General features: G+C 40.2%; 2 protein-coding genes and 1 pseudogene across 3 annotated transcripts in view; 2 read left to right on the top strand and 1 right to left on the bottom strand.

The window, feature by feature from the left end:
• LOC309558391 (uncharacterized protein) overlaps positions 1–26,250 on the top strand; it is a gene marked incomplete at its 3' end in the record, with an annotated part of 897,500 nt that overhangs the window by 56,749 nt on the left and 814,501 nt on the right. The gene's annotated exons all lie outside the window — the stretch shown is intronic.
• LOC309557610 (uromodulin-like) overlaps positions 1–26,250 on the top strand; it is a gene marked incomplete at its 5' end in the record, with an annotated part of 75,839 nt that overhangs the window by 19,154 nt on the left and 30,435 nt on the right. Inside the window, 3 exons of the mRNA XM_082260401.1 lie at positions 4,759–5,568; positions 5,859–5,972; positions 21,688–21,890. Of these exons, the coding sequence (XP_082116527.1) occupies positions 4,759–5,568; positions 5,859–5,972; positions 21,688–21,890 (1,127 nt within the window). The remainder of the gene's footprint in view (positions 1–4,758; positions 5,569–5,858; positions 5,973–21,687; positions 21,891–26,250) is intronic.
• Positions 8,366–8,726, bottom strand: LOC309557452 (small nuclear ribonucleoprotein F-like; annotated as a pseudogene). The gene has a single exon. The product of its transcript is annotated as a small nuclear ribonucleoprotein F-like (transcript).

Here is a 26,250-nt window from a genome sequence, read left to right as displayed (position 1 = left end):
TGTTCAGCAGCTGATGAATGCAGTAAGGGACATTTGGTACACAATTATCCTCATCCCATTTCCAGCTTGAGTCCTCCAAAAACCATTCCCTTAAAGCAGTAGTAAATTCTCCTTGAGAAAGTCCAAAAATGTGTCCTCTTGCAGGTTTAAATCATAATGCACTAGTATGCATGTCATACTAATACATTATGGGAGACTTACTGTAACGCTCATGCGTTTTATGTATAATGTGGATTTACAGCTGCAGAAATATTCCACTTCAGTAGTCATGTAGAGAAACGCTGAGACACCAATCCCAACTCCCAAGACTCATCATGTGTGGATGATCTCAATTCAGCAAGTAAATACACACACTCAATAAGATGTTCCTAGAGTGACTTATGTATATAGTAATATACACAAGCTCTTCCACATGTTGTGGCTAAATATGAGGGGCAGCACCAGAAATAAAGGATGGGCATGCCCTGCCTGCAGAGGATGCACCATGTCAACTGTGACCACCACTTTTCACTGTGGACACAGAGGCTGCTTGCCCTCTTTTCTTTGCCTGTGAGCGTCTGCCTCTCCTTGTCGGCCTTTCGGACATGATGTTGATAGATATCATTATAGGGTATACGCAACTGACCGATAGATACTCAATGACCTGATATGATGTATTCAATAGCCCTATATATAGATATAGATCAGATGGATATAGGGTATACGCAAGTGACCGATAAAGTACTTAATCACCTGATCTAATGTAATCAATTGCCCGATATATAGATAGAGATGTGATGGATATACAGTATATGCAAATGACCGATAAAATACGCAATGAACTGATATGATGTAATCAATAGCCCTATATATATAGATAGAGATCTATGTATGGTATATGGTCTATGGTATGCACTACTGAATATACTTCACTATCTGATCTCTGAACTTGTAAAACGCACAAATCTCTCTCCCTCCCTACACTGCTAGGAATGTCTCACCGCACTGTCTTACAAACTGCAAAAAAAGCTATTCTCGCCGTGCCTCAAACACATTCCTCTCCCTGTCTCCTCGCCCGCACAATCACACTACATGCTGCGGCTGCGCAAGCAGCCTTTATGTAGTGTGGGGTGTGTACTTAGCCCCTGAGCCATGATTGGCTAAAGGCAGCCTGCCTTTTGTCCAACCATGGCAGAGATCATTTGATTGGCCAAAGCGTGAGGTCAAGGTGCATGCTTTGACCAATCACATAAAGTGCCGCACGCGCTGCGCGTGCGCAGTGCATTATGGGGTCTTGAATTTCCTGCGCAGAAGCACATTTTTTTGTCATTCTACGAATGATCGAACAACCGATGTTCGAGTTGAACTTACCTTCGACTCTAACTCGAAGCTCATCCCTACCCAAGTATTTCCGCAGAGGTCCTTCAGTTTATTGAAGCAGACCACACATCACCCAGATGCCTCATTGGAATATTAGTATTAGAATACTGTGACAATTCCAATCATAGGTACAGAATAGAATCCACCTAGGGACCCAGTAATATTCAATCCCCCATCCCCATTGGAAATAATTCACATTCAGGAAGATAAGGTATATATCAAATCCAAAACTCAATTTATTGCACAAAATATTTTCAATATAATAAAGTGGTTAGAAACGATACAGTGCAATACATATAACATCTTATCTACTGAAAACTTGTCACAGGGTCACCTGTTGTATTGTGGGCACTTGGCTCCAACCCATGTAACTCAAGGCTTCCAGATGTCCCCAAATGTAAAACTTTAATCTTTTATTATGGCTAATAATTTTTAAAATGTTTAATTAATTGGAAACAATCCAATAGTTTAGACAGATTTGGTGCAAGGTTCTATTTCCAATGTCTAATGAGAGTCAGCCTTGCTGCCAAAGAAGTGATCACAGTGTGAAAGCATTGGAAAAATTCATCTATTCCTAAGTTTAACCCCTTCACGGTAAATGGTAATGGATATTTCCTTATATTTTATTATCAAAGAAAAACTGGCCCAAAATCGCAAACAAATATATTTATATTATTTAATTTAGCCATAGATTTCTTTTTACTACCATATGTGTATCTGTGAGATGTTCTGTTTATACAATTGTTCTAATCATATATTTAAAGTGATATATTTTTTAATTATTTTTGCTTCAAGTTATTTCTGGTATTGTTTTCACTTTAAATTTAGGGACACCTGTCTATGGCCTTGGAGAACTGGAGCGACGTCAAATGTCGCTTCCTACCAATGGCCTTAAAGAGCCCATTTTTTTTCATAATGAAAAAAAAATTACTTTTTTTTGTTTGTTTTTTAGTGTAGATGTGAGATGTGATTTCTTTTTGACCCCATATCTCACAATAAAGAGGTCCTGTCATGCTTTTTTATATTACAAGGGATGTTTACTTTCCTTGTAATAGGAATAAAAGTGATCTTTCTTTTTTTTTTTTTTTTTTACCACTTAAGCCCCGGAGGATTTGGCTGCTAAAGGACCAGGGGTTTTTTTGCGATTTTTTACTGCGTGACTTTAACGGACAATTGCGCGGTCGTGCGACGCTGTACCTAAACGAATTTGACGTCCTTTTTTTCCCACAAACAGAGCTTTCTTTTGGTGGTATTTGATCACCTGTGCGATTTTTTGATCACGCGCTATAAACAAAAAAAGAGCGTAAATTTTGCAAAAATAACAATATTTTTCACATTTTTTTATATGAAATTCCCCCAAAAAAAAAGTAAAAATCAAAATGTTTTAACATTTTTCGGCCAATTTGTTTTATGCTACCTATGTTTGGTAAAAAAAATCGCAAAAAGCGTATTTTGATTGGTTTGCGCAAAAGTTATTGCGTTTACTAACAAAGGGAAAGATTTTTGTCATTTTTGGTGTTTTTTTTTTTAACGCGTAATGGCGGCGATCTGCGATTTTTTTTTCGGTACTGCGACATTGTGGCGGACAGATCGGACCCTTGACTGACATTTTTGACACTTTTGGGGGTACCAGTGACATTACTGCAGTAATCAGTGCTATATATATGCACTGTTACTGCAAAAATGACACTGGCAGGGAAGGGGTTAACTTTATTGGACAGGGAGGGGTTAAGTGTGTCCTAGGGGCGTGATTCTAACTGTGTAGGGACATTCCTATTGGTGTAAAAGCAAAGATCAACCGTTCTACATAGTAGAACGGACAGATCTTCACTTTTACACAGGGAGAATGACGGGCGGCTTGTTTACACAAGCTGCTCTGTCTTTCTCCCTTCACAGGAGCGATCGCAGTGTGACTGGCGGACATCGAGTCCGCCGGTCACACGCACTGACTTGCCTGTGAACGAGCCGCGGCGGGCGCGCGCCCGCCCGCGATAGGCTCGCAAGTCAGTGACAGGCGAGTGACGTACCGATACGTCACTCTGCCTGGCCGGGGCTGACCGCCGCAGTATATAGTCGTGCGGCGGTCGGCAACCGGTTAAAGGACAGTGTAAAAAAAAAAAAAAAATAGGAAAAAAAAAAAAATTAAAGCTCCCCGTCCCGGTTAGCTTGTGCTCATACGCAAGTCGCTCCCACATATGTAAACTGTGTTCAAACCACACATGTGAGGTATCGATGCGATTGTTAGAGTGAGAGCAATAATTTGAGCCCTATACCTTCTCTGTAACTCTGAACTGGTAACCTATAGAAATTGTTAAAATGTCGCCTATGGAGATTTTTAAGTACCAATGTTTGTCGCCATTCCACGAGCATGCACAATTTTGAAGCATGACATGTTGGGTATCTATTTACTCAGCGTAATATTATTTTTTATATTATAGAAAACATTTGGGCTAACTTTACTGTTTTCTTATTTTTTATTTTTAAAAAAGTGTATTTTTTCCCCAAAAATTGCGTTTGTAAGGCCGCTGCGCGAATATGTTATGATAAACAATATTGCCACGATCTCCATTTTATTCTCTAGGGTCCCTGCTAAAAACAATGTATAATGTTTGGGGGTTCTAAATAATTTTCTAGCAAAAAAAAAAAAAAAACTGATTTTAACTTGTAAACAACAAGTGTCAGAAAAAGGTCTGGTCTTGAAGTGGTTAATGTTTTATTTTATTTTTGACACCTTTTTTTTTCTCCCTGCAAGGAAAGAGAAAGATACAATGTATCTTTCCTAAGCATTCACAGAGAGAGAAACACAGGGGCGGGCTCAAAAGTGACTGATATCTGGGATAGCCAATCAGAGGCTAGCACAGCGATCAGGTGACTCAGAACTGGGGTTTTCAGGTCCCGTTTGTTAGTACAGGACCCTGGGCTCTTGGTGAGACCCGGTCTCTGTGCTGGGAGTGCCCAGCGTGGCACCCTCCCAGCACAAAGGCAGATACAGAAATATGCGGGCCCATGGAACAAAAAGCCCAGTTCAGTGAGGCCACATATCTGCGTACTGTTTTCATGACCCTTGTTATTTCTGAGATAATTTGAAAGATTTTCCACCAGAAGCTATTGAAGTTTCTACATGACCATACAGTGTGCATCTGATCTGCCTCAATGCTCCAGTTTGTGGTTTGCCTGGCTGTAGTACAGATTTGATAAATGTCCCCCATTGTTTCTGTAAAGATTGTTGTAGGTACAGGAATTCGATTTGTGAATGGGTCCCATAAAATTGAGGGACCTGACACCTTTTTCTTATGATCTTATGACCCCCATTCTATCCCTATGTCCACCAATTATTACTCTTCTTATCAGGTGCTGTGATATCTAATATAATAAGGAAAACACTCTTTCTATTTTTAGGAACTTGTTCGGACTCTGACTGTCACCCGAATGCCACTTGTTCGGAGTTTGGAGGATACGGAGAATGCACATGTAAAGAGGGATTTGCTGGAGATGGAATATCTTGTAGTGATATAGATGAATGTCAGGACTATTACAGCAACAATTGTTATTATTATTATGGTGGTGGTGACTGTGTGAACACTATCGGATCTTACACCTGTAATTGTTACTCTGGATTTGAATATAATGCAGAATTTGGCTGTGTTGATATTGATGAGTGTGCGGACAGATCTCTGAATAACTGTGATCCAGTAGCTATATGTACAAATAATATTGGATCTTACACCTGTACTTGTCCCTATGGATATTATGGAGATGGATATCACTGTGAGATCAATGAATGCCTACAAGGAACACCGTGTGCCTCTAATGAAGAATGCATTAAGTCCATTGGGTCATACTCCTGTATGGACCCTTGCTCCAGCTACACCTTACTGAATGACCCCTGGCGCAGTACTTCTAATACATATGATTACTGGTATCATTGTGACAATGGCCTGTCAGGTTGGTATCGGTTTAAAGGAGAATATGACCAGAAAATCCCTGAGCACTGCATACCACAATACAGCTGTGGGACTGCTATCCCCATCTGGATGAACGGCTCCCACCCTACAGTCAGTGATGTCATTGTGAATCGCACAATGTGTTCCAACTGGTATGACGGATGCTGTACACAACCTTATAATATTTCTGTGAAAATGTGTCCGGGAGGATTTTATGTGTATAAGCTACAGAGTCCACCAAGCTGCAACTTTGCCTATTGTACAGGTAAGTATTCACACAAAACATAACTCAGTATATTGTATTCATTTATAAAACAATATATACTATATATATATATATACTGTATACACATATAAAGATATATGATATATATATATATATATATATATATATATATATATATATATATATATATATATATATATATATATATATATATATGTATGTATATATATATATATATATATATATATATATATATATATATATATATATCTATATATCTGTTATGTGCCTCAGTTTATAAATCATTCTTTGTGTTCCTTCTCTTCTAGAATCTGAATATAGCTGCTCAGGGGTGGACTGCGCTCCGGATGAGGAATGTAGAATTGTGGGCGGAGTTCCTGGCTGTTACTGTAAATCTGGGATACAACTAGGAAATCTAGAAGGTACAGTAGGTTATAAAACATGAGGATTTCTTCCTAATGAAAACTATGAAAGGAGCTCTCATAACTTTTCTAAGAGGTCGATTTGTGAAGGATTTACTCGGAAATGTGCCCAGTGAATCCTTGGGACTATTTTCCCTTGTAGTTATCTTTTGCATTCTTCTGACATGCCACTCACCCTATGTCACCAGTACAGTAAGTTGTCAAACCACTTCAATGACCGTCACTTTCACCCCTTTCTGCCCAGGCCAATTTTCAGTTTTCAGCGCTGTCACATTTTGAATAACAATTACACAGTCATGCTACACTGTATCCATGTAAAATATTTAGCATTTTTTGACACAGATAGAGCTTTCTTTTTGGTGGTATTTAATCACCACTGTGTTTTTTTTTTGCTAAATAAATGAAAAAAAAAAATCGGAATTTTGAAAAAAAAAAAATAATAATAATATTAATCTTTCTTCATACATTTAGGCCAAAATGTATTCTGCTACATTTCATTCGTAAAAAGTAATCCAAATCAGTGTAGTCTGTAGGAAAGATATGGAGTCCACAAACTAGGGCTGCGCATCTTCACTTACCTCACGATTCGATACGGTTACGATTATTAGGGTCGCAATTCGATACGATTCGATTCCGCGATGCATCACAATGCATCACGATTACTATGGGGACCCTTTTCTAAAGGGGGATCTATGGGGACCCTGCTCTAAAGGGGGATCTATGGGGACCCTTCTCTAAAGGGGGATCTATGGGGACCCTGCTCTAAAGGAGATCTATGGGGAGCCTGGGCCTGCCCTAAAGGGGATCCAGGGGAACTGAGCTCTAAAGGGGGATCTATAGGGACCCTGCTCTAAAGGGGATCTATGGGGACCCTGCTCTAAAGGAGATCTATGAGGAGCCTGGGCCTGCCCTAAAGGGGATCCAGGGGAAATGAGCTCTAAAGGGGGATCTATGGGGACCCTGCTCTAAAGGGGATCTATGAAATAGATCCCCTTTAGTGCAGGGTTGTCATAGATCCCCCTTTAGAGCAGTCAAGCATCCCCAGAGATCCCCCTTTAGTAGAGCAGGTCCCCACATAGATCCCCCTTTAGTAGAGCAGGTCCCCTCATAGATCCCCCTTTAGAGCAGGCCACATCAGGTTAGAAGAGTTACCTGATGCTAGTTGTAGTACCGTTTGCCCTGGTAAGGAGGAATGCTGGGCTCTGTAGTCCCCCTAGTTGTAGTATAGCAGGCTCTGGTAAGGAGGAATGCTGGGCTCTGTAGTCCCCCTAGTTGTAGAATAACAGGCTCTGGTAAGGAGGAATGCTGGGCTCTGTACAGAGCTACAGAGCCCAGCATTCCTCCTTACCAGGGCCTACTGTACTACAACTAGGGGGACTACAGAGACCAGAATTCCCCCTTACCAGGGCCTACTGTACTACAACTAGGGGCACTACAGAGCCCAGCATTCCTCCTTACCAGGGCCTGTTATACTACAACTAGGGGGACTACAGAGTCTGTAGTAGTCCCCCTAGTTGTAGTATAAAAGGCCCTGGTAAGGAGGAATGCTGGGCTCTGTAGTGCTCCTAGTTGTATTATAGCAGGCCCTGGTAAGGAGTAATGCTGGGCTCTGTAGTGCCACGAATTACCAGGAAGCAGAGCTGCAGCCAGTTGTGGGTGAAGTAGCGGTAGCCGGTAGGTGTATGGAGTAGGGCTCGGGTGATGAGCCTCATGTCGGGAAAGCAGGGCCTCCTCAGCCAGTCCATTGGGGGGACAGCAGTCCGTGGGTCGGGTTGCTCTGCAGGCTCTGCTCTCCTCCTCTCCTCTTCCACGAGGAGCTATGTGTTCGCAAGCCCGGCCGCCGCCGCCGCCAGCCCGCCACTCTCATCAAGCGCCAGCGCCGCCCACCCCGGAAGTGACGTCAAGCTAATCGATTTTGCAGGCACCCCGAATCGATGCAGAATCACGAAGGGTCGCATCGCGATGCATCGATTCGACGATTAAATTCCGCAGGCCTACTATATACAGTATATCTACAAGTCAATCAATCCTGATATATTGACAGCTCATCTCATTTTTTTAAGGCCCTAAAATGCCAGGACAATACAAATATATGTCAAATGACCCCTTTTTGGAAGGTAAACAGTCCAAGGTATTTAGTAAGAGCCATGGGGAGTTTTTTAAAATCTTAATTTTTTGCCACAATTTTTTGGAAAATAAAGAAATCATTCTTTTTTTACATACTGTCATCAGTGCAGTACATCATCATCATATGTTGTGTCACAGTGATACAGGACACTGACTGGTAATATATAGGTTATATATATATATATATATATATATATATATATATACATATATATATTATCAAATCATACAAAAACAAAGTCTAACAATAACCTCGAATGAGAAGTTTCAAAATAAATTTACAAAATTTGGAAATTGCTTAATTCTCTCATCTTGCCATCTTCTTCCTCCTCTTCTAGTCCACATATATACATTACATTATTACACCTTATTAGAACTTCTCCAAGATGTCCAGACAATGCCCCATCAATATACTCTTCCGTATTGGCGAGCTGCATGTTAATGTAGCCATCCACAGAGACCAGGTATCCCTTGTACTCCATATCCCACTTCAGTTACACCATTACTGGCTTACCAGTAAGGCCATTAGGGATTGGTTTTGGGTTGAGTGGCAAACTCATGCCATCACTGAAGCCACTGCTGACCTACAAACCAGAAAACAATTTCCCTGTGGAATGCTCCTTGAACACACCGCCTGAGAGAGCAGGATATATATGTAATTTATTAGTATTTGTTATTTTATTTTATTTTTTTTTAGTTACTGTTTCACGATTTTGTTTTGTGCATACTGTAACCAGAGAAATACAGCGTTAGGTGATTTTTTTTTTTCAATACACATTATGATTGCTTATAACAGTGAATATCACTGATATAAACAACCATTTTTATTAATTAAATCTATTCATTCTGTGTGTTTTGTTATGAAAGCTGCGATTGACCAAGGTTAATCACATGGAACATTGTATATGTAAAGGTGATACCTGCGCTGTTGGAGGTGATGGATCCCTTTCTAAATGCTGCGCCACTAAACTGGTACCAGACACCAGTCAGTAAAATATTGTATATAGGGTTGTGTGGCGCGCTTTTAGAAGTGGAGATGGTGATTAAAATAAATGTGCTTGGGATGAATAAATAAATAAATAGTATGTTCTGTAGTGAGGTAGGTGTGTTGGTTAGTTCTGCAATGCCTATTAAAACATTCAACTCAATTAAGAACTTTTCAAAATTGAAATAATTTTCCACAATGGTGCCAAGTGTTATCAATTGTGAAGTGCTGAGTGCTTATAGTCTAAAATCACTGAATAACTTAATCAATTATTGTGTATAAAACTTCAATCAATGAGTGAATTCCAATACATAAATCAATAAATAAATTCCATCTGTGCATAAAAATTATTTACAAACTTCAGTGTATATCCATATGTAAAATAAATACATTTAATCTTAAACAAATAAAGTGCAGTCTTCAGTGAATGTCCATATATACTTTTCACCGCAAAGAATCTGTGCTAATATATTCAGCTGTGCAATTTCCTTATAAAAACAAAGGTGCATCCATGCAAATAATCAGGGTGCAGTGACTCGTTCCTCCACCAGGTGTCACCTATGGGTGTCCTAACTTCTCACCTCAATAGCTTGAAACAATCGCCTGAATATATATTAACCCTCGATTGGGTACTTTCTGGCCCGGATGTCCTGTCTATTGATTCCTTCTGATGATATCTGGTTCCTTAACAGGGGTCTTATCTCGATGTTTCTATGGTCCTTAGTGATCCCAATCTGCTAGCGTGACCTCGGGCTCATTAGACAAAGAGAGCCATCGTGGTGTAGTATGTTAAGATCACTTTTATTAATAAAACAAAGTATCGCACTTACATTTCATTGTAAGAGTACAAGCATGAAGGAAAAAACTCGGCGGCGTTGGGAGACACTTCGCTCCGGTCCGTAACGTCACTTCCGGTTAACTGGCGGCTCCTCCTACGCGTTACGTCACATCACGTGACTTCCTCAGGGAGTGGCCTACTAGCGGATGTGACGTTAATTTATATTTGTTGGGCCGGAAGTGTCGGCTCGGCTATTTTGTTGGAGGCTAATGCACGCAATAGCGGCGGATGTAAACAATCCCTCGTATTGCTTCTTATTGCCGAATTCATTTATACAAATACTTGCTTTTTTATATATATATGAATCCCGGAAGTGAGGTTTTTGGCTTTAATCTTACAATAACCTCTATACATAATCCACGTAAAATACATGAAAATACATAGATAAAAATAAATAAATATATGCAATCGTATTGTTCACTTATTGTTCAATATTCATTATTGTATGCTTCCCTACAAGAAAGATTTACTTGAGAGAAAGATTTGCTTGAGAGAGAGAGAGAGAGAATGACCATAATCTGGATTCTAATGGATCTGCCTATTTGCCACATTAATTTATTGCATTAATTATTAATATTTTCAATCGGAGTGGGGGAATTTTATTCTTATTCCATCACTACAATTCCATAAAATTAATTTAAAACTTTAAAACCTTTAAAATTACTAAAAATTCTTCTGTGTTGTTTTACTTATTTAAAATTCCATTTTGTGTAAGTAAAAAATTCCTTCTGTTTAAAAGTCACTAAGAAAGCAGTTTAAATCAAACTCTACATTAAGACCATTCGGCGTAAAGGAATCCATTTTAAAAATCCATTCGGATTCCAATCTGCTTAAAGTGCGGATTTTATGACTCCCCCTCCAATGTTTCTTATAGGGTATAATACCCCAGAAGATCATTTTTGAGGGGTCATTTTTGTGGTACTTAGCAAAGTGCCTAGATACAGTGTGCTTGTCACTTCCTTTTATTATGTTTTGCACATGCTCTTTTATATGAATTCTTAACAGGCGTTTTGTTCTCCCTATATATTGCAGTCCGCAACTGCATTGTAGGGCGTATACTGCTCCCTCTGTATTACAGCAGATGAAATCTCTGACTTTGTATTTGGTCCCATTACTAGTGGAAGAGAATTCTAATATTTTTTGTTTTGGATATTTTGTCTTTGTGCACGCAAAACATCTTTTGCAGGGAAAAAAACCTTTCCCAGTAAAAAATGAAAAAGGTTTCTTTGGGGGGTCGATGATGGTTTTCACTATTTTGTTCTTTAGTGTTGGTGCCTTTTTATAGATAAATCTTGGCTTTTCAGGTATGTTATTTTTCAGATGTTTATCTATTTTTAGAATATGCCAATGTTTCTTTATTATTTTTTCCACCGTTTTGTATTGCATGTTATAATTCAGTATGATTGGAGCATTCTCTGTATAGGTATTATTCTTTTGTTTCTTCTCTAATAATTCCTTTCTTTGTGTATTTTGTACTTCCATTATTTTATTTTTCATAAACTCATGTTCATATCCCTTATCCATAAATCTTTGAGTCAGGATCTTGGCTTGTTCTTCAAAATCTTTGTCTTTTGTACAATTCCTCTTAAGTCTCAATAGCTGTCCCTTTGGGATATTCCAAAGCCAATTTTTGTGATGACAGCTAGATATGGGTAGGTAACTATTACGGTCTACCTCCTTAAAGTGGGTCTTGGTAGATATTTTTCCGTTTTCTTGAGAGATAAGGAGGTCTAAATATGTGATTTCTTCCTCGCTAATATTCCACGTCAGCTTGATGTTTTTATTGTTCTTATTTAGTCCTTCTAGGAATTCCACAAGTGTATTTTTTGGTCCCTTCCAGAAGATTAGTCCATCATCTATAAATCTATTGTATAGAATGAGCTCTGATGGTTTATTTTGATAGATGGCTTCTTCTTCCCATTGGGCCATGAAGATGTTTGCTATACTCGGCGCGAATTTCGCGCCCATTGCGACTCCGGTTTTTTGGTGGTAATATGTGTTGTTATACCAAAAATAGTTTTTCTTCAGACAAAAATCCAAACATTTGATAATGAATTTTCTCTGCTTGCATATTAATCTAGTATATTTTCTTAAGGCCCATTTTGCGGCTTCGCATGCTTCATGATGCTTAATTATTGTATACAATGAGGCAACATCAATAGTGGCCATTTGTATTCTTTCTTGTTGTTGGGTGTCTTCAAGTATTTGCAGGATATGCTTCGTGTCTTTTGTAAAAGCCTTTGTTTGTGGGATTATAGGCTGAAGAAATGTGTCGATATATTGTCCCAATCTCATGGTGAGTGAATCTATACAATTCACTATAGGTCTCGGTGGGGGGTTTTCTCCATCTTTATGTATTTTAGGAATTGAATAGATTATAGGTGTTCTACAGGCTTCTGGTGTTAAAAACTTTGCTTCTTTTTTGTTGAGTATGTCTTTTTTTAGTCCTAGATGCATTAGTTGTTCCAATTCTTTTTTGTGTTTATGGATAGGGTTACTCAGTAGCTTGGTATATGTATCTCCATCATTTAACATATTTAACATAGTCTCTTGATATTTCTCTTTATCCTGAATTACGATCCCCCCCCCCCCCTTTGTCAGCTGGTCTTAGTATTACATATTGCCTTTTTGTCAATTTTTTCAGGCCTGTTTGAATGGCTTTGGACTCATCATATTTCTTGATTTTAATATTTTTCAAATCATTTAAAACCAATTCTTTAAAAACGTTAATACACTTATTATCATTAACCTGAGGATTAAAAATGGATTTATTTTTCAAATTATTGTGCTGGATGACGTTGGACTCCTCAATTTTGTAGGTCGCTTTTGTTGGATTACTTAAAATATATTTTTTAATATTTAATTTCCTGACGTATTTTTGAATTCCTACATATGTTTCAAATTTATCTAGGCATTTTTTTGGTGCATATTTCAGTCCCTTATCTAGTACTAGTAATTCTTCTTGTGTGAGAGTCTTTTTGCTAAGATTAAAAATTCCCTCTCCTATCTTTCTCTTTTTCTTTTGTTTCCCCTCTCCTCCTCGGCATCCTCTCTTCTTTCTGGGCTTCTTCTTTGTGTTTTTTGGTCTTCTTTCTTTTTTGGGGAATGATTTCTCTTGCCCTTCTCTAAAAAAGACTTCTTATGGTCATTTTCTTTTTTTCCTTTTTCAGATTGATAATGTCTGTCATCTCTTCTTTCTTCTTCTCTCAAGTCTCTTAAGGGAGCATAATAATTGTGGGTAGGTATAGGGCTTCTGTCTCTCCTGTATGTTTCATGTGGGTAGTTTCTTCTGTCCCTTTTTTCATTGTGGTGTGATTCATAAGGTTGCTCTCTTCTTTCTCTTTGCCCATTATAATAGTTCGGTCTATTATAATTCCAATCCTGGGGTCTCCTATTAGGATTTTGTGGAGTTCTATATCCATTGGGTGTCCTATGTTCCGGTCTTCTTGCAGGTTGGTGGTAGTATCCTGTATTGTGTGGGGGGTCTTTGTCTTACTGGTGTTCTTAATCTTTGGGGTCTTGGTGGGTATTGATGGTAATTATATTCTCTTGAAGGCTCCCAATTTCTTGGTGGGTAGGTTTGATTGTTGTGATATATTGGTCTAGTATGCTCATAATCTTGGTGATCTCTATTTCTCTCTTCATATCTGTAGTTTCTTGGGGTGTTATAATATGATCTTTCTTGTTGTGGAAAATGGGTTTCTTCTTTTTGGGGGTTGCGCCTCCCTTCTCTATTTCCTGACCTAGGGGTGTTATAATAGGCTCCTTCTCTGTTTCTGTTTTCCGGTGTAGTTGGAGAAAGGTTATTCACCTGTCCATTAGTTTCCAACTTTTCTAGTTCGTTCAGGGCCTCTTTCATTCGAACTATTTTTTCAGGGGTTGAAACGTGGAAATGGGGTCATTGACGCCAATTTGGCTTTGCCATTTAAATACCTGATCTGCTTTGTAATCATTCATATCTCTTACATATTTCTTTGTCTTTCTTTGTTGCGTTTCTTTATCCTTTATTTTCAAATCATTATTTACTTGTGCTGTTAATCTTAGAAATTCTTGTGTTTCTTTAAAAGGTTCCAGAAGTTTTTTCTGTTCTGATATCAATGATTCGATATGTCTAAGTTTCTTTTGTTTTCTTTTTAGCAAGAAATCAATTAATTCCAGTCCTTTATCATTAAAGAAATTATACCACTCGTCTACAGCGTCTTTATCAAGTAATCCATCATTTATGGGTACTTCCCAAAATAGTACCCAGAAGATTAAGATGGGAAGTACCCATAAATGATGGATTACTTGATAAAGACGCTGTAGACGAGTGGTATAATTTCTTTAATGATAAAGGACTGGAATTAATTGATTTCTTGCTAAAAAGAAAACAAAAGAAACTTAGACATATCGAATCATTGATAGCAGAACAGAAAAAACTTCTGGAACCTTTTAAAGAAACACAAGAATTTCTAAGATTAACAGCACAAGTAAATAATGATTTGAAAATAAAGGATAAAGAAACGCAACAAAGAAAGACAAAAAAATATGTAAGAGATATGAATGATTACAAAGCAGATCAGGTATTTAAATGGCAAAGCCAAATTGGCGTCAATGACCCCATTTCCACGTTTTCAACCCCTGAAAAAATAGTTCGAATGGAAGAGGCCCTGAACGAACTAGAAAAGTTGGAAACTAATGGACAGGTGAATAACCTTTCTCCAACTACACCGGAAAACAGAAACAGAGAAGGAGCCTATTATAACACCCCTAGGTCAGGAAATAGAGAAGGGAGGCGCAACCCCCAAAAAGAAGAAACCCATTTTCCACAACAAGAAAGATCATATTATAACACCCCAAGAAACTACAGATATGAAGAGAGAAATAGAGATCACCGAGATTATGAGCATACTAGACCAATATATCACAACAATCAAACCTACCCACCAAGAAATTGGGAGCCTTCAAGAGAGTATAATTACCATCAATACCCACCAAGACCCCAAAGATTAAGAACACCAGTAAGACAAAGATCCCCACACAATACAGGATACTACCACCAACCTGCAAGAAGACCGGAACATAGGACACCCAATGGATATAGAACTCCACAAAATCCTAATAGGAGACCCCAGGATTGGAATTATAATAGACCGAACTATTATAATGGGCAAAGAGAAAGAAGAGAGCAACCTTATGAATCACACCACAATGAAAAAAGGGACAGAAGAAACTACCCACATGAAACATACAGGAGAGACAGAAGCCCTATACCTACCCACAATTATTATGCTCCCTTAAGAGACTTGAGAGAAGAAGAAAGAAGAGATGACAGACATTATCAATCTGAAAAAGGAAAAAAAGAAAATGACCATAAGAAGTCTTTTTTAGAGAAGGGCAAGAGAAATCATTCCCCAAAAAAGAAAGAAGACCAAAAAACACAAAGAAGAAGCCCAGAAAGAAGAGAGGATGCCGAGGAGGAGAGGGGAAACAAAAGAAAAAGAGAAAGATAGGAGAGGGAATTTTTAATCTTAGCAAAAAGACTCTCACACAAGAAGAATTACTAGTACTAGATAAGGGACTGAAATATGCACCAAAAAAATGCCTAGATAAATTTGAAACATATGTAGGAATTCAAAAATACGTCAGGAAATTAAATATTAAAAAATATATTTTAAGTAATCCAACAAAAGCGACCTACAAAATTGAGGAGTCCAACGTCATCCAGCACAGTAATTTGAAAAATAAATCCATTTTTAATCCTCAGGTTAATGATAATAAGTGTATTAACGTTTTTAAAGAATTGGTTTTAAATGATTTGAAAAATATTAAAATCAAGAAATATGATGAGTCCAAAGCCATTCAAACAGGCCTGAAAAAATTGACAAAAAGGCAATATGTAATACTAAGACCAGCTGACAAAGGGGGGGGGGGGATCGTAATTCAGGATAAAGAGAAATATCAAGAGACTATGTTAAATATGTTAAATGATGGAGATACATATACCAAGCTACTGAGTAACCCTATCCATAAACACAAAAAAGAATTGGAACAACTAATGCATCTAGGACTAAAAAAAGACATACTCAACAAAAAAGAAGCAAAGTTTTTAACACCAGAAGCCTGTAGAACACCTATAATCTATTCAATTCCTAAAATACATAAAGATGGAGAAAACCCCCCACCGAGACCTATAGTGAATTGTATAGATTCACTCACCATGAGATTGGGACAATATATCGACACATTTCTTCAGCCTATAATCCCACAAACAAAGGCTTTTACAAAAGACACGAAGCATATCCTGCAAATACTTGAAGACACCCAACAACAAGAAAGAATACAAATGGCCACTATTGATGTTGCCTCATTGTATACAATAATTAAGCATCATGAAGCATGCGAAGCCGCAAAATGGGCCTTAAGAAAATATACTAGATTAATATGCAAGCAGAGAAAATTCATTATCAAATGTTTGGATTTTTGTCTGAAGAAAAACTATTTTTGGTATAACAACACATATTACCACCAAAAAACCGGAGTCGCAATGGGCGCGAAATTCGCGCCGAGTATAGCAAACATCTTCATGGCCCAATGGGAAGAAGAAGCCATCTATCAAAATAAACCATCAGAGCTCATTCTATACAATAGATTTATAGATGATGGACTAATCTTCTGGAAGGGACCAAAAAATACACTTGTGGAATTCCTAGAAGGACTAAATAAGAACAATAAAAACATCAAGCTGACGTGGAATATTAGCGAGGAAGAAATCACATATTTAGACCTCCTTATCTCTCAAGAAAACGGAAAAATATCTACCAAGACCCACTTTAAGGAGGTAGACCGTAATAGTTACCTACCCATATCTAGCTGTCATCACAAAAATTGGCTTTGGAATATCCCAAAGGGACAGCTATTGAGACTTAAGAGGAATTGTACAAAAGACAAAGATTTTGAAGAACAAGCCAAGATCCTGACTCAAAGATTTATGGATAAGGGATATGAACATGAGTTTATGAAAAATAAAATAATGGAAGTACAAAATACACAAAGAAAGGAATTATTAGAGAAGAAACAAAAGAATAATACCTATACAGAGAATGCTCCAATCATACTGAATTATAACATGCAATACAAAACGGTGGAAAAAATAATAAAGAAACATTGGCATATTCTAAAAATAGATAAACATCTGAAAAATAACATACCTGAAAAGCCAAGATTTATCTATAAAAAGGCACCAACACTAAAGAACAAAATAGTGAAAACCATCATCGACCCCCCAAAGAAACCTTTTTCATTTTTTACTGGGAAAGGTTTTTTTCCCTGCAAAAGATGTTTTGCGTGCACAAAGACAAAATATCCAAAACAAAAAATATTAGAATTCTCTTCCACTAGTAATGGGACCAAATACAAAGTCAGAGATTTCATCTGCTGTAATACAGAGGGAGCAGTATACGCCCTACAATGCAGTTGCGGACTGCAATATATAGGGAGAACAAAACGCCTGTTAAGAATTCATATAAAAGAGCATGTGCAAAACATAATAAAAGGAAGTGACAAGCACACTGTATCTAGGCACTTTGCTAAGTACCACAAAAATGACCCCTCAAAAATGATCTTCTGGGGTATTATACCCTATAAGAAACATTGGAGGGGGAGTCATAAAATCCGCACTTTAAGCAGATTGGAATCCGAATGGATTTTTAAAATGGATTCCTTTACGCCGAATGGTCTTAATGTAGAGTTTGATTTAAACTGCTTTCTTAGTGACTTTTAAACAGAAGGAATTTTTTACTTACACAAAATGGAATTTTAAATAAGTAAAACAACACAGAAGAATTTTTAGTAATTTTAAAGGTTTTAAAGTTTTAAATTAATTTTATGGAATTGTAGTGATGGAATAAGAATAAAATTCCCCCACTCCGATTGAAAATATTAATAATTAATGCAATAAATTAATGTGGCAAATAGGCAGATCCATTAGAATCCAGATTATGGTCATTCTCTCTCTCTCTCTCTCAAGCAAATCTTTCTCTCAAGTAAATCTTTCTTGTAGGGAAGCATACAATAATGAATATTGAACAATAAGTGAACAATACGATTGCATATATTTATTTATTTTTATCTATGTATTTTCATGTATTTTACGTGGATTATGTATAGAGGTTATTGTAAGATTAAAGCCAAAAACCTCACTTCCGGGATTCATATATATATAAAAAAGCAAGTATTTGTATAAATGAATTCGGCAATAAGAAGCAATACGAGGGATTGTTTACATCCGCCGCTATTGCGTGCATTAGCCTCCAACAAAATAGCCGAGCCGACACTTCCGGCCCAACAAATATAAATTAACGTCACATCCGCTAGTAGGCCACTCCCTGAGGAAGTCACGTGATGTGACGTAACGCGTAGGAGGAGCCGCCAGTTAACCGGAAGTGACGTTACGGACCGGAGCGAAGTGTCTCCCAACGCCGCCGAGTTTTTTCCTTCATGCTTGTACTCTTACAATGAAATGTAAGTGCGATACTTTGTTTTATTAATAAAAGTGATCTTAACATACTACACCACGATGGCTCTCTTTGTCTAATGAGCCCGAGGTCACGCTAGCAGATTGGGATCACTAAGGACCATAGAAACATCGAGATAAGACCCCTGTTAAGGAACCAGATATCATCAGAAGGAATCAATAGACAGGACATCCGGGCCAGAAAGTACCCAATCGAGGGTTAATATATATTCAGGCGATTGTTTCAAGCTATTGAGGTGAGAAGTTAGGACACCCATAGGTGACACCTGGTGGAGGAACGAGTCACTGCACCCTGATTATTTGCATGGATGCACCTTTGTTTTTATAAGGAAATTGCACAGCTGAATATATTAGCACAGATTCTTTGCGGTGAAAAGTATATATGGACATTCACTGAAGACTGCACTTTATTTATTTAAGATTAAATGTATTTATTTTACATATGGATATACACTGAAGTTTGGAAATAATTTTTATGCACAGATGGAATTTATTTATTGATTTATGTATTGGAATTCACTCATTGATTTTAGACTATAAGCACTCAGCACTTCACAATTGATAACACTTGGCACCATTGTGGAAAATTATTTTAATTTTGAAAAGTTCTTAATTGAGTTGAATGTTTTAATAGGCATTGCAGAACTAACCAACACACCTACCTCACTACAGAACATACTATTTATTTATTTATTCATCCCAAGCACATTTATTTTAATCACCATCTCCACTTCTAAAAGCGCGCCACACAACCCTATATACAATAATCACATGGAACAGTCGGGCTGTCATTGGCCCTGTCTATACCATGTGATCACTGTGACCAATCACAGCTAGCAACACAATAGTCCATTATGAATGGCATGAATGGAAGCCATCAATTGTGTACAAATGTCATGTGATTGGTCACAGCGATCACATGGTACTGGCAACAGCCTGGAATGGTGATTTATCAATGGCTGTGTCCTGTGGACACAGCGGGTACCAGATAATGCTGCAGCTTGGCCAGTGGGGCCCATTCTGGAGAAGATGTTCTTAAACAGTTAAAGTGTAACTCCACTTTTATTTAGAAAAAAAACATTCCCCTCTGGGTGATCTCTGTACATTGCAGGGATTTTAACAAACTTCGTTGCAAATTCCTACCTTTTGTTATTCTGAAGAAATCTCTGTTTGATCCTCTCTGCCTCTGTGCTGATTGGGTCTAATGGGAGTGGTTTCATAATTATTTATCAGCTGTGGCAGCTGCAGAGCACTAATGACGAAAGCTGCTGGGCCTGCATCCCTTTAGACGTGTTCCTATTGGGAGTATCTCACCAAAAAGTACATTTTTGTTGCAGGGGATGCCAGAAATCTGACTTGTATCTTAGTGCAGACTTCTGGGAAAATTGGTGAGCCAATCACACAAGCAGGAAATGATGTTTCTAGGGGTGTAGTCAGTGTACAGAACAGCTCCAGGCGGCCATATTTGGTTCCTTCCAAGGAGTCTGTGCAGACCATTCTTATTTTAAGAGAAGGCTAAGTGGAGTTATTGCATTTTTTTAAAGACAAACTTTTTTTTCCCAAAGCCCTATTTGGAACCCATCACAGATCCAGTGCCCTGCATCCAAGCCCTTTCAATAATTGAAGAAAACAGGCATAATTACCAGTTGGAGCTTTCTATACTCTGCTGGAGATAATTAAAAAAAAAAGTTTAAATTGTTTTATTAATAAAATTATTTTTTAAATGTAAAAAATACAGTTCGCTCAGGATAGGAACAATTTTGGCTCAACTAGACAAATGTTATTTACAGACAGGTTATCATTCAGCTTTGAGAATACTTCCGCTTGATAAGTGGAATAGAAGCGTAATAGTCTGGTATCTTTGGGGACGGTGATTATGCAAACTTTTTAGCTTTGACAAATCATTTAAAAAATAAATACAATTATTTTAAATTAAATGTGTTTTGACTTACAATCGTCTAATAGTGCTCAAAGTTCCATCTCCTTTCTTAATATGAGTTTCTGTGTCTTAGTTGAGCCCCTTAGATATTAGGCTCAAACTGTATTGAGAACATTGATTTCTGACTAATTCAGCCGTTATTCATGACTCCTCCTTGTTCTAAGCCACACCCCCAGCCATTCTGCTGCCAAATGCCAAATCCTTAGTGGCCAACAAAAAGGTTGTGGCATTTTGCAAGTGAATATTAAGGGGTGTGGTTTAAAGTTAAGAGGGGGTTGAGCTTAGTGGTGACTTGTGCATCTATAAATCCAAAGTTTTGAGTCCAATTTAAAGTAGAATAATTGTACTTCCATGCTCAGTGCCTGCACTCCATCAGCAGTGTTACCTTAGTTCACAACAGGTTCAGTTTAATCCAAGAACTTGTTTTTTCCTTTTTTTTTTTTGTTATGAATAACAAATTGGAGAATGTGCATGTCCCTCCCTCCCTTTGTGCTCCCAAAGATACTGGTTACTATGTCCATGGGAGAATAGCACTGTCTGCATGTCCTTGAACTCTACGAGGGTTCTTCTAGAGGAAATCTCCATATGAAATAACCCTCTCTTTTCAAAATGGAGACCATTATTCTTTGCAGTACTGGTCTCTTAGGAACATGAGGGAATTGCAAAAAGGTGTCCCATATGTCACTTTCCTGCTAGAGCAGGGAGGCTACGTAGTACATTTAGCCCTCCCCCTCCCCTCCAGTGTACAGGCAAAGGGTCTTTTTAAACTAAAAAGTTTGTGTAATGTGTTGATTAAATGTAGTCAACACATTAATAGGATAAGTTCACCTGATAAACGCACATCTTTTTGCAGGTAAAAAAAAAAGTGTGCATTTATTATTTTTATTACATTTCAGCCTGTAAAGGCATGACACCCGTGATCATCAGAATGCGGGTCCAACGCCTGGAAACTGCAGACTCTCTCAGTACGCTGTCTTCCCATACATCGTACTGGGAGACAATTACTGAATGACATAAAGGATGAATGAATTACCTAGAGCGCTCACCAGCACCCTGGCAGCTCATTGAGAACTAAAAGCCATAGCAAAGGCTGATGGTAGTTGTAGTTCTTCCATTCACAGAACTCTGTGAAGGAATGTAAGATGTTCCCAAAGGCGAACTTATCCTTTAACCAATCCTTTGAGAGTGAAGCAGATGAGTGATTTCGATGCCAAAGCACTGTAGATATTATATTATAATGTAACATATATTATATATTTTATATTGGCATCATATACTGTATCAATATGGTTCTTCTTTCTACCTATGTAGATGACCGTAAACCACAAGTCACCTGTGGCCTGGGGAATATAGAAGTGAGGTTCAGCAAATGTCTCCTGGAGAAGTTGGGCTATAGCACCTCATACTTTCATCTGAGAGATTATTCCTGCCCAGGAATCATTGAAAGAAGTAATAAAAGTTACATCACTTTCATCACACGGCCAGCAAATGGTAGTTGTGGGGGATCCATTGAGGTACGTAGATTTCCACTACCTACCTGATGTTTTAATCATAGAATGTTTGCATTACCATTGTCTCCATTTGTTCAGTCCAAGACTTCATCACATTTGAATGGGCATTTGATCTTTAAAAACAAATGTCCATTTTTGCACTGTGAATGTGAATGAAAATATGGTCATCACCATTTCCCTACATAACCTTCTCTATGTGTATTCAATGGATTGTCTTCAATATACAGCTCGATGACAAAAAAATTCAGTTCATAAAAATATTCCCTACGAAACTACTGGACTAATGCTACCTGGTTTCTCAGAATATTGCTTTATAAGAGCTTGCAGGGTTAATTGTTCAAAATCTGACTTATATAGTCTACTTGAAACATTAAGATAATACACTATATTAATTTGCTCCTCAGATACCATAGCAAGGGTGTTTCACAGGATCTGACTGGGGCAGTGGGAGAGAATATAAGAGAATATAAGAAGTATTGGCACAATAAGCAATAATCACAACAAGAATGATTTGGGAAATTGGGGAAGGGCTTCGCTGTGGTCTTCTGCATACATTATATCAGTGGTCCTTAACTCCGGTACTCGGGGCCTACTAACAGGCCAGGTTTGCAAGATAACTAAATGACATAACAGGTGATCTCATTTGCTGCTCAGTGATTGCAGTATTCTAGTCTGCATCTCCCCAAGGTAATGCTGGCCTGTTAGTGGGCCCCGAGGACCGGAGTTGAAGACCACTGACAGTCAAATAGTCAGGGTATGTACCCCAAGTTATAGGGCTCAGGTAGCAGACACATCGTGTGAAGTGTGATATTGCCTAATCACCAGGGGGGAGGGTTGTGGGTAGTGCAAAAGGGGCCCATTCATCTTCCATAGTGTGATACAGGGGGGCTCTGTGGAGCAAAGTAGGTAAGTATAACGCTGGTTAAGGACATGGGGTGATGATTAGGGTTGAGCGGACACCTAGATGTCCGTGTTAGACGGGTTCGGCCGAACTTTAAAAAAAAGTCCGGGTCCGTGTCCCGGACTTTTGCCGAACTTTTCCCGGACACCGAACCCCATTGAAGTCAATGGGGACCCGAACTTTAAGGCACTAAAATGGCTCTAAAACACCAATGGAAAGGGCTAGAGTGCTGCAAATGGCAGCAAAACGTAGTTAAGAGCATGGCAAGTGCTCTGCAAACAAATGTGGATAGGGAAATAACTTAAAACAACAAAAAAAAAAACAGAAAAATAAAACAATGTTCTTCATCTCTGAAGGACGAGGCCCATATGGAGTAGGAGGGAGGTTGAGGTGGTGGTGGATGTGGCAGTGTCATAGGCGTGCCCACAGGGTGTGCCGGGTGTGCCTGGGCACACCCTAATCACCTAGGGCACATAGCATTATCGCTCTGTTGGCCAGTGAGGAGATGGGAAAGATCTCCCTCGGACCTGCTCTGCTCTATTTCTCTTTGCCAGCAGGGAGAGTAATGTATCGGGGCCATGTACATGTAGGCAAACACATGCATGTGTATTTCAACTTTGGGGTGCACACCCTAATGCAATAGGCTGCGCACACCTATGGGCGGTGTAGGTGGAAGCGGCGGTGGAGGAGGACCAGGGCCGGATTAAGAGCCTCATGGTCTTGGTGCTGAGGATTTTGAAGGGCCTTAAGGGCCGTGCCTTGGCATGCACCCAGAGGAGGAAGGGTGCAGCCATGCATGCCAAATTCAACATGGGATGCTGTCTCTGAAGCCCATAAACACATCCATGCATCGGCAACTGTCCCTCCTTGTCCGGCCTTCGCGCTGTGTGGGGAGGTTCTGAGGGTGCTGCCTGGGGAAGCGAGCATAGAAGCCAGACTTCTGTGTTTACAAGTGACAGAAGAGCGTTAACAGTGAATATGGCCAACCCGGGGCCTATATAAAGGTAGGGGCCTCTATCTGCAGCTCCAATAGCTCCTACGTTAATCTGGCCGTGAGGAGGAGGACGAGGTAGCCAACACTGCTTCTTTTCACAAATTTTAAATGAGGGTACACCCCAAAAGAGTGAGAAAGAGCAAAAATGGAACAATGGCTGGATAAGGTCGGTATCCATTGCTATTCTGCACAAGGTACGGAAAAGTCCCGTGGGATCCATGCCTGGTTCATTTTAATGAACATGAGCTTGTCCACATTGTCTCTGGACAGGCGGCTGCGCTTGTCTGTGATAACGCCCCCAGCCGTGCTAAATACCCGTTCAGATAATACACTGGCTGCAGGGCACGCCAGCACCTCCAAGGCGTAAAGGGCAAGCTCAGGCCATGTGCCCAACTTGGAGACCCAGAAGTTGAAGGGGGCAGACCCCTCATTCAGTACGTCTAGGCGTGTGCACACATACTGCTCCACCATGTTGGTAAAATGCTGCATCCTGCTAAGACGTTTCATCTGAGCTGCTGGTGCTGCTGTTTGTTGTGGCATGCTGACAAAGCTTTTCCACATTTCGGCCATGCTAACCCTGCCTTCTGAGGTGCTGGCGGTGCCCTGGTTGCGTTGGCGACCTCCTCCTCCTCCTACTCCTCCTCCTCTGCCTTGTGCTTCCACTGTGGCCCCGCTGTCAGATGGGAATGCCAGCAGCATCGCGTCTACCAGCGTGCGCTTGTACTCGCGATCGCGCTCCAGTGAGTGAATTAAGGACGGTACGTTGTCCTTGAAACGGGGATCCAGCAGCGTGGCCACCCAGTAATCAGCACAACTTAGAATGTGGGCAACTCGGCGGTCGTTGTGGAGACACTGCAGCATGTAATCGCTCATGTGTGCCAGGCTGCCCAGAGGCAACGAAAGGCTGTCCTCTGTGGGAGGTGTATCGTCCGTGTCCTCTGTATCCCCCCAGCCACGCACCAGTGATGGCCATGAGCTGGCCTGGGTGCCACCCTGCTGTGAACATGGTTCCATCTCCTCCTCCATCTCCTCCTCCTCCTCATCCTCCTCATCCTCCAGAACTATGCCCCTGCTGGACAATTGTGTCCCTGGCGTTTGTGTGTGCAGGAACCCACCCTTGGAGCCCCTTGCGAATGACTGCCCTGAAAGCCTTGGAAATGTTACCTCTTCATCCTCCTCCTCCTCCTCCTCCTCATCCTGTGCCACATCCTCTTCCATCATCGCCCGAATTGTTTTTTCAAGGAGGCATAGAAGTGGGATAGTTAAGCTGAGAACGGCGTCATCGCCACTGGCCATGTTGGTGGAGTACTCAAAACAGCGCAACAAGGCACACAGGTCTCGCATGGAGGCCCAGTTATTGGTGGTGAAGTGGTGCTGTTCCGCAGAGCGACTCACGCGTGCGTGCTGCCGCTGAAACTCCACTATGGCCTGCTGCTGCTCGCACAGTCTTTGCAGCATGTGCAAGGTGGAGTTCCACCTTGTGGGCACGTCACATATGAGGCGGTGAGCGGGAAGGCCGAAGTTACGCTGCAGCGCTGCCAGGCGAGCAGCAGCAGGGTGAGAACGCCGAAAGTGCGCACAGACGGCCCGCACTTTCTGCAGCAGCTCTGACATATCGGGGTAGTTTTTAAGGAACCTCTGCACCACCAAATTCAGCACATGCGCCAGGCAAGGGATGTGTGTCAAACCGGCTAGGCCCAGAGCTGCTATGAGATTTCGCCCATTATCGCACACCACCAGGCCGGGCTTGAGGCTCGCTGGCAGCAACCACTCATTTGTCTGCTGTTCCATGCTCCTCCACAACTCCTGCGCGGTGTGTGGTTTGTCCCCCAAACAGACAAGTTGTGAATCTGCCTGCTGTCGTTTACCCCTGGCCGTGCTGAAGTTGGTGGTGAAGGTGTTACGCTGTCCGGATGAGGAGGCGGTAGAGGATGAGGAAGCGGAGTAGGAGGAGTTAGGAACAGGAGGCAAACTGAAGCGCCCTGCAATCCTCGGTGGTGGAAGGACATGCGCCAAATTGCTATCCGCCTCAGGCCCATCCGCCACTGCATTTACCCAGTGTGCCGTTAGGGAGATATAACGCCCCTGACCGTGCTTACTGGTCCACGTATCGGTAGTTAGTTGGACCTTGGCACAGATAGCGTTGCGCAGTGCACACCTGATTTTTTCCCCCACTTGGTTGTGCAGGGAAGGGATGGCTTGCCTGGAAAAGTAGTGGCGGCTGGGCACAACGTACTGTGGGACAGCCACCGACATAAGCTTTTTAAAACTGTGCGTCTCCACCAGACGGAATGACAGCATTTCAAAGGCCAATAATTGTGAAATGCTGGCATTCAGGGCCAGGGATCGCGGGTGGGTAGGGGGGTACTTCCTCTTGCTCTCAAGTGTTTGGGAGATGGAAAGCTGAACGCTTCCACGGGACATTGTGGAGATGGTTGTTGGTGGCCCAGGTGGTGGTGTTGCTGACA

Source organism: Pelophylax lessonae (assembly GCF_965119305.1).
Source record: "Pelophylax lessonae genome assembly, chromosome: 6".
Classification (NCBI taxonomy): domain Eukaryota; kingdom Metazoa; phylum Chordata; class Amphibia; order Anura; family Ranidae; genus Pelophylax; species Pelophylax lessonae.
This window is presented reverse-complemented; position numbering and strand designations above follow the sequence as displayed.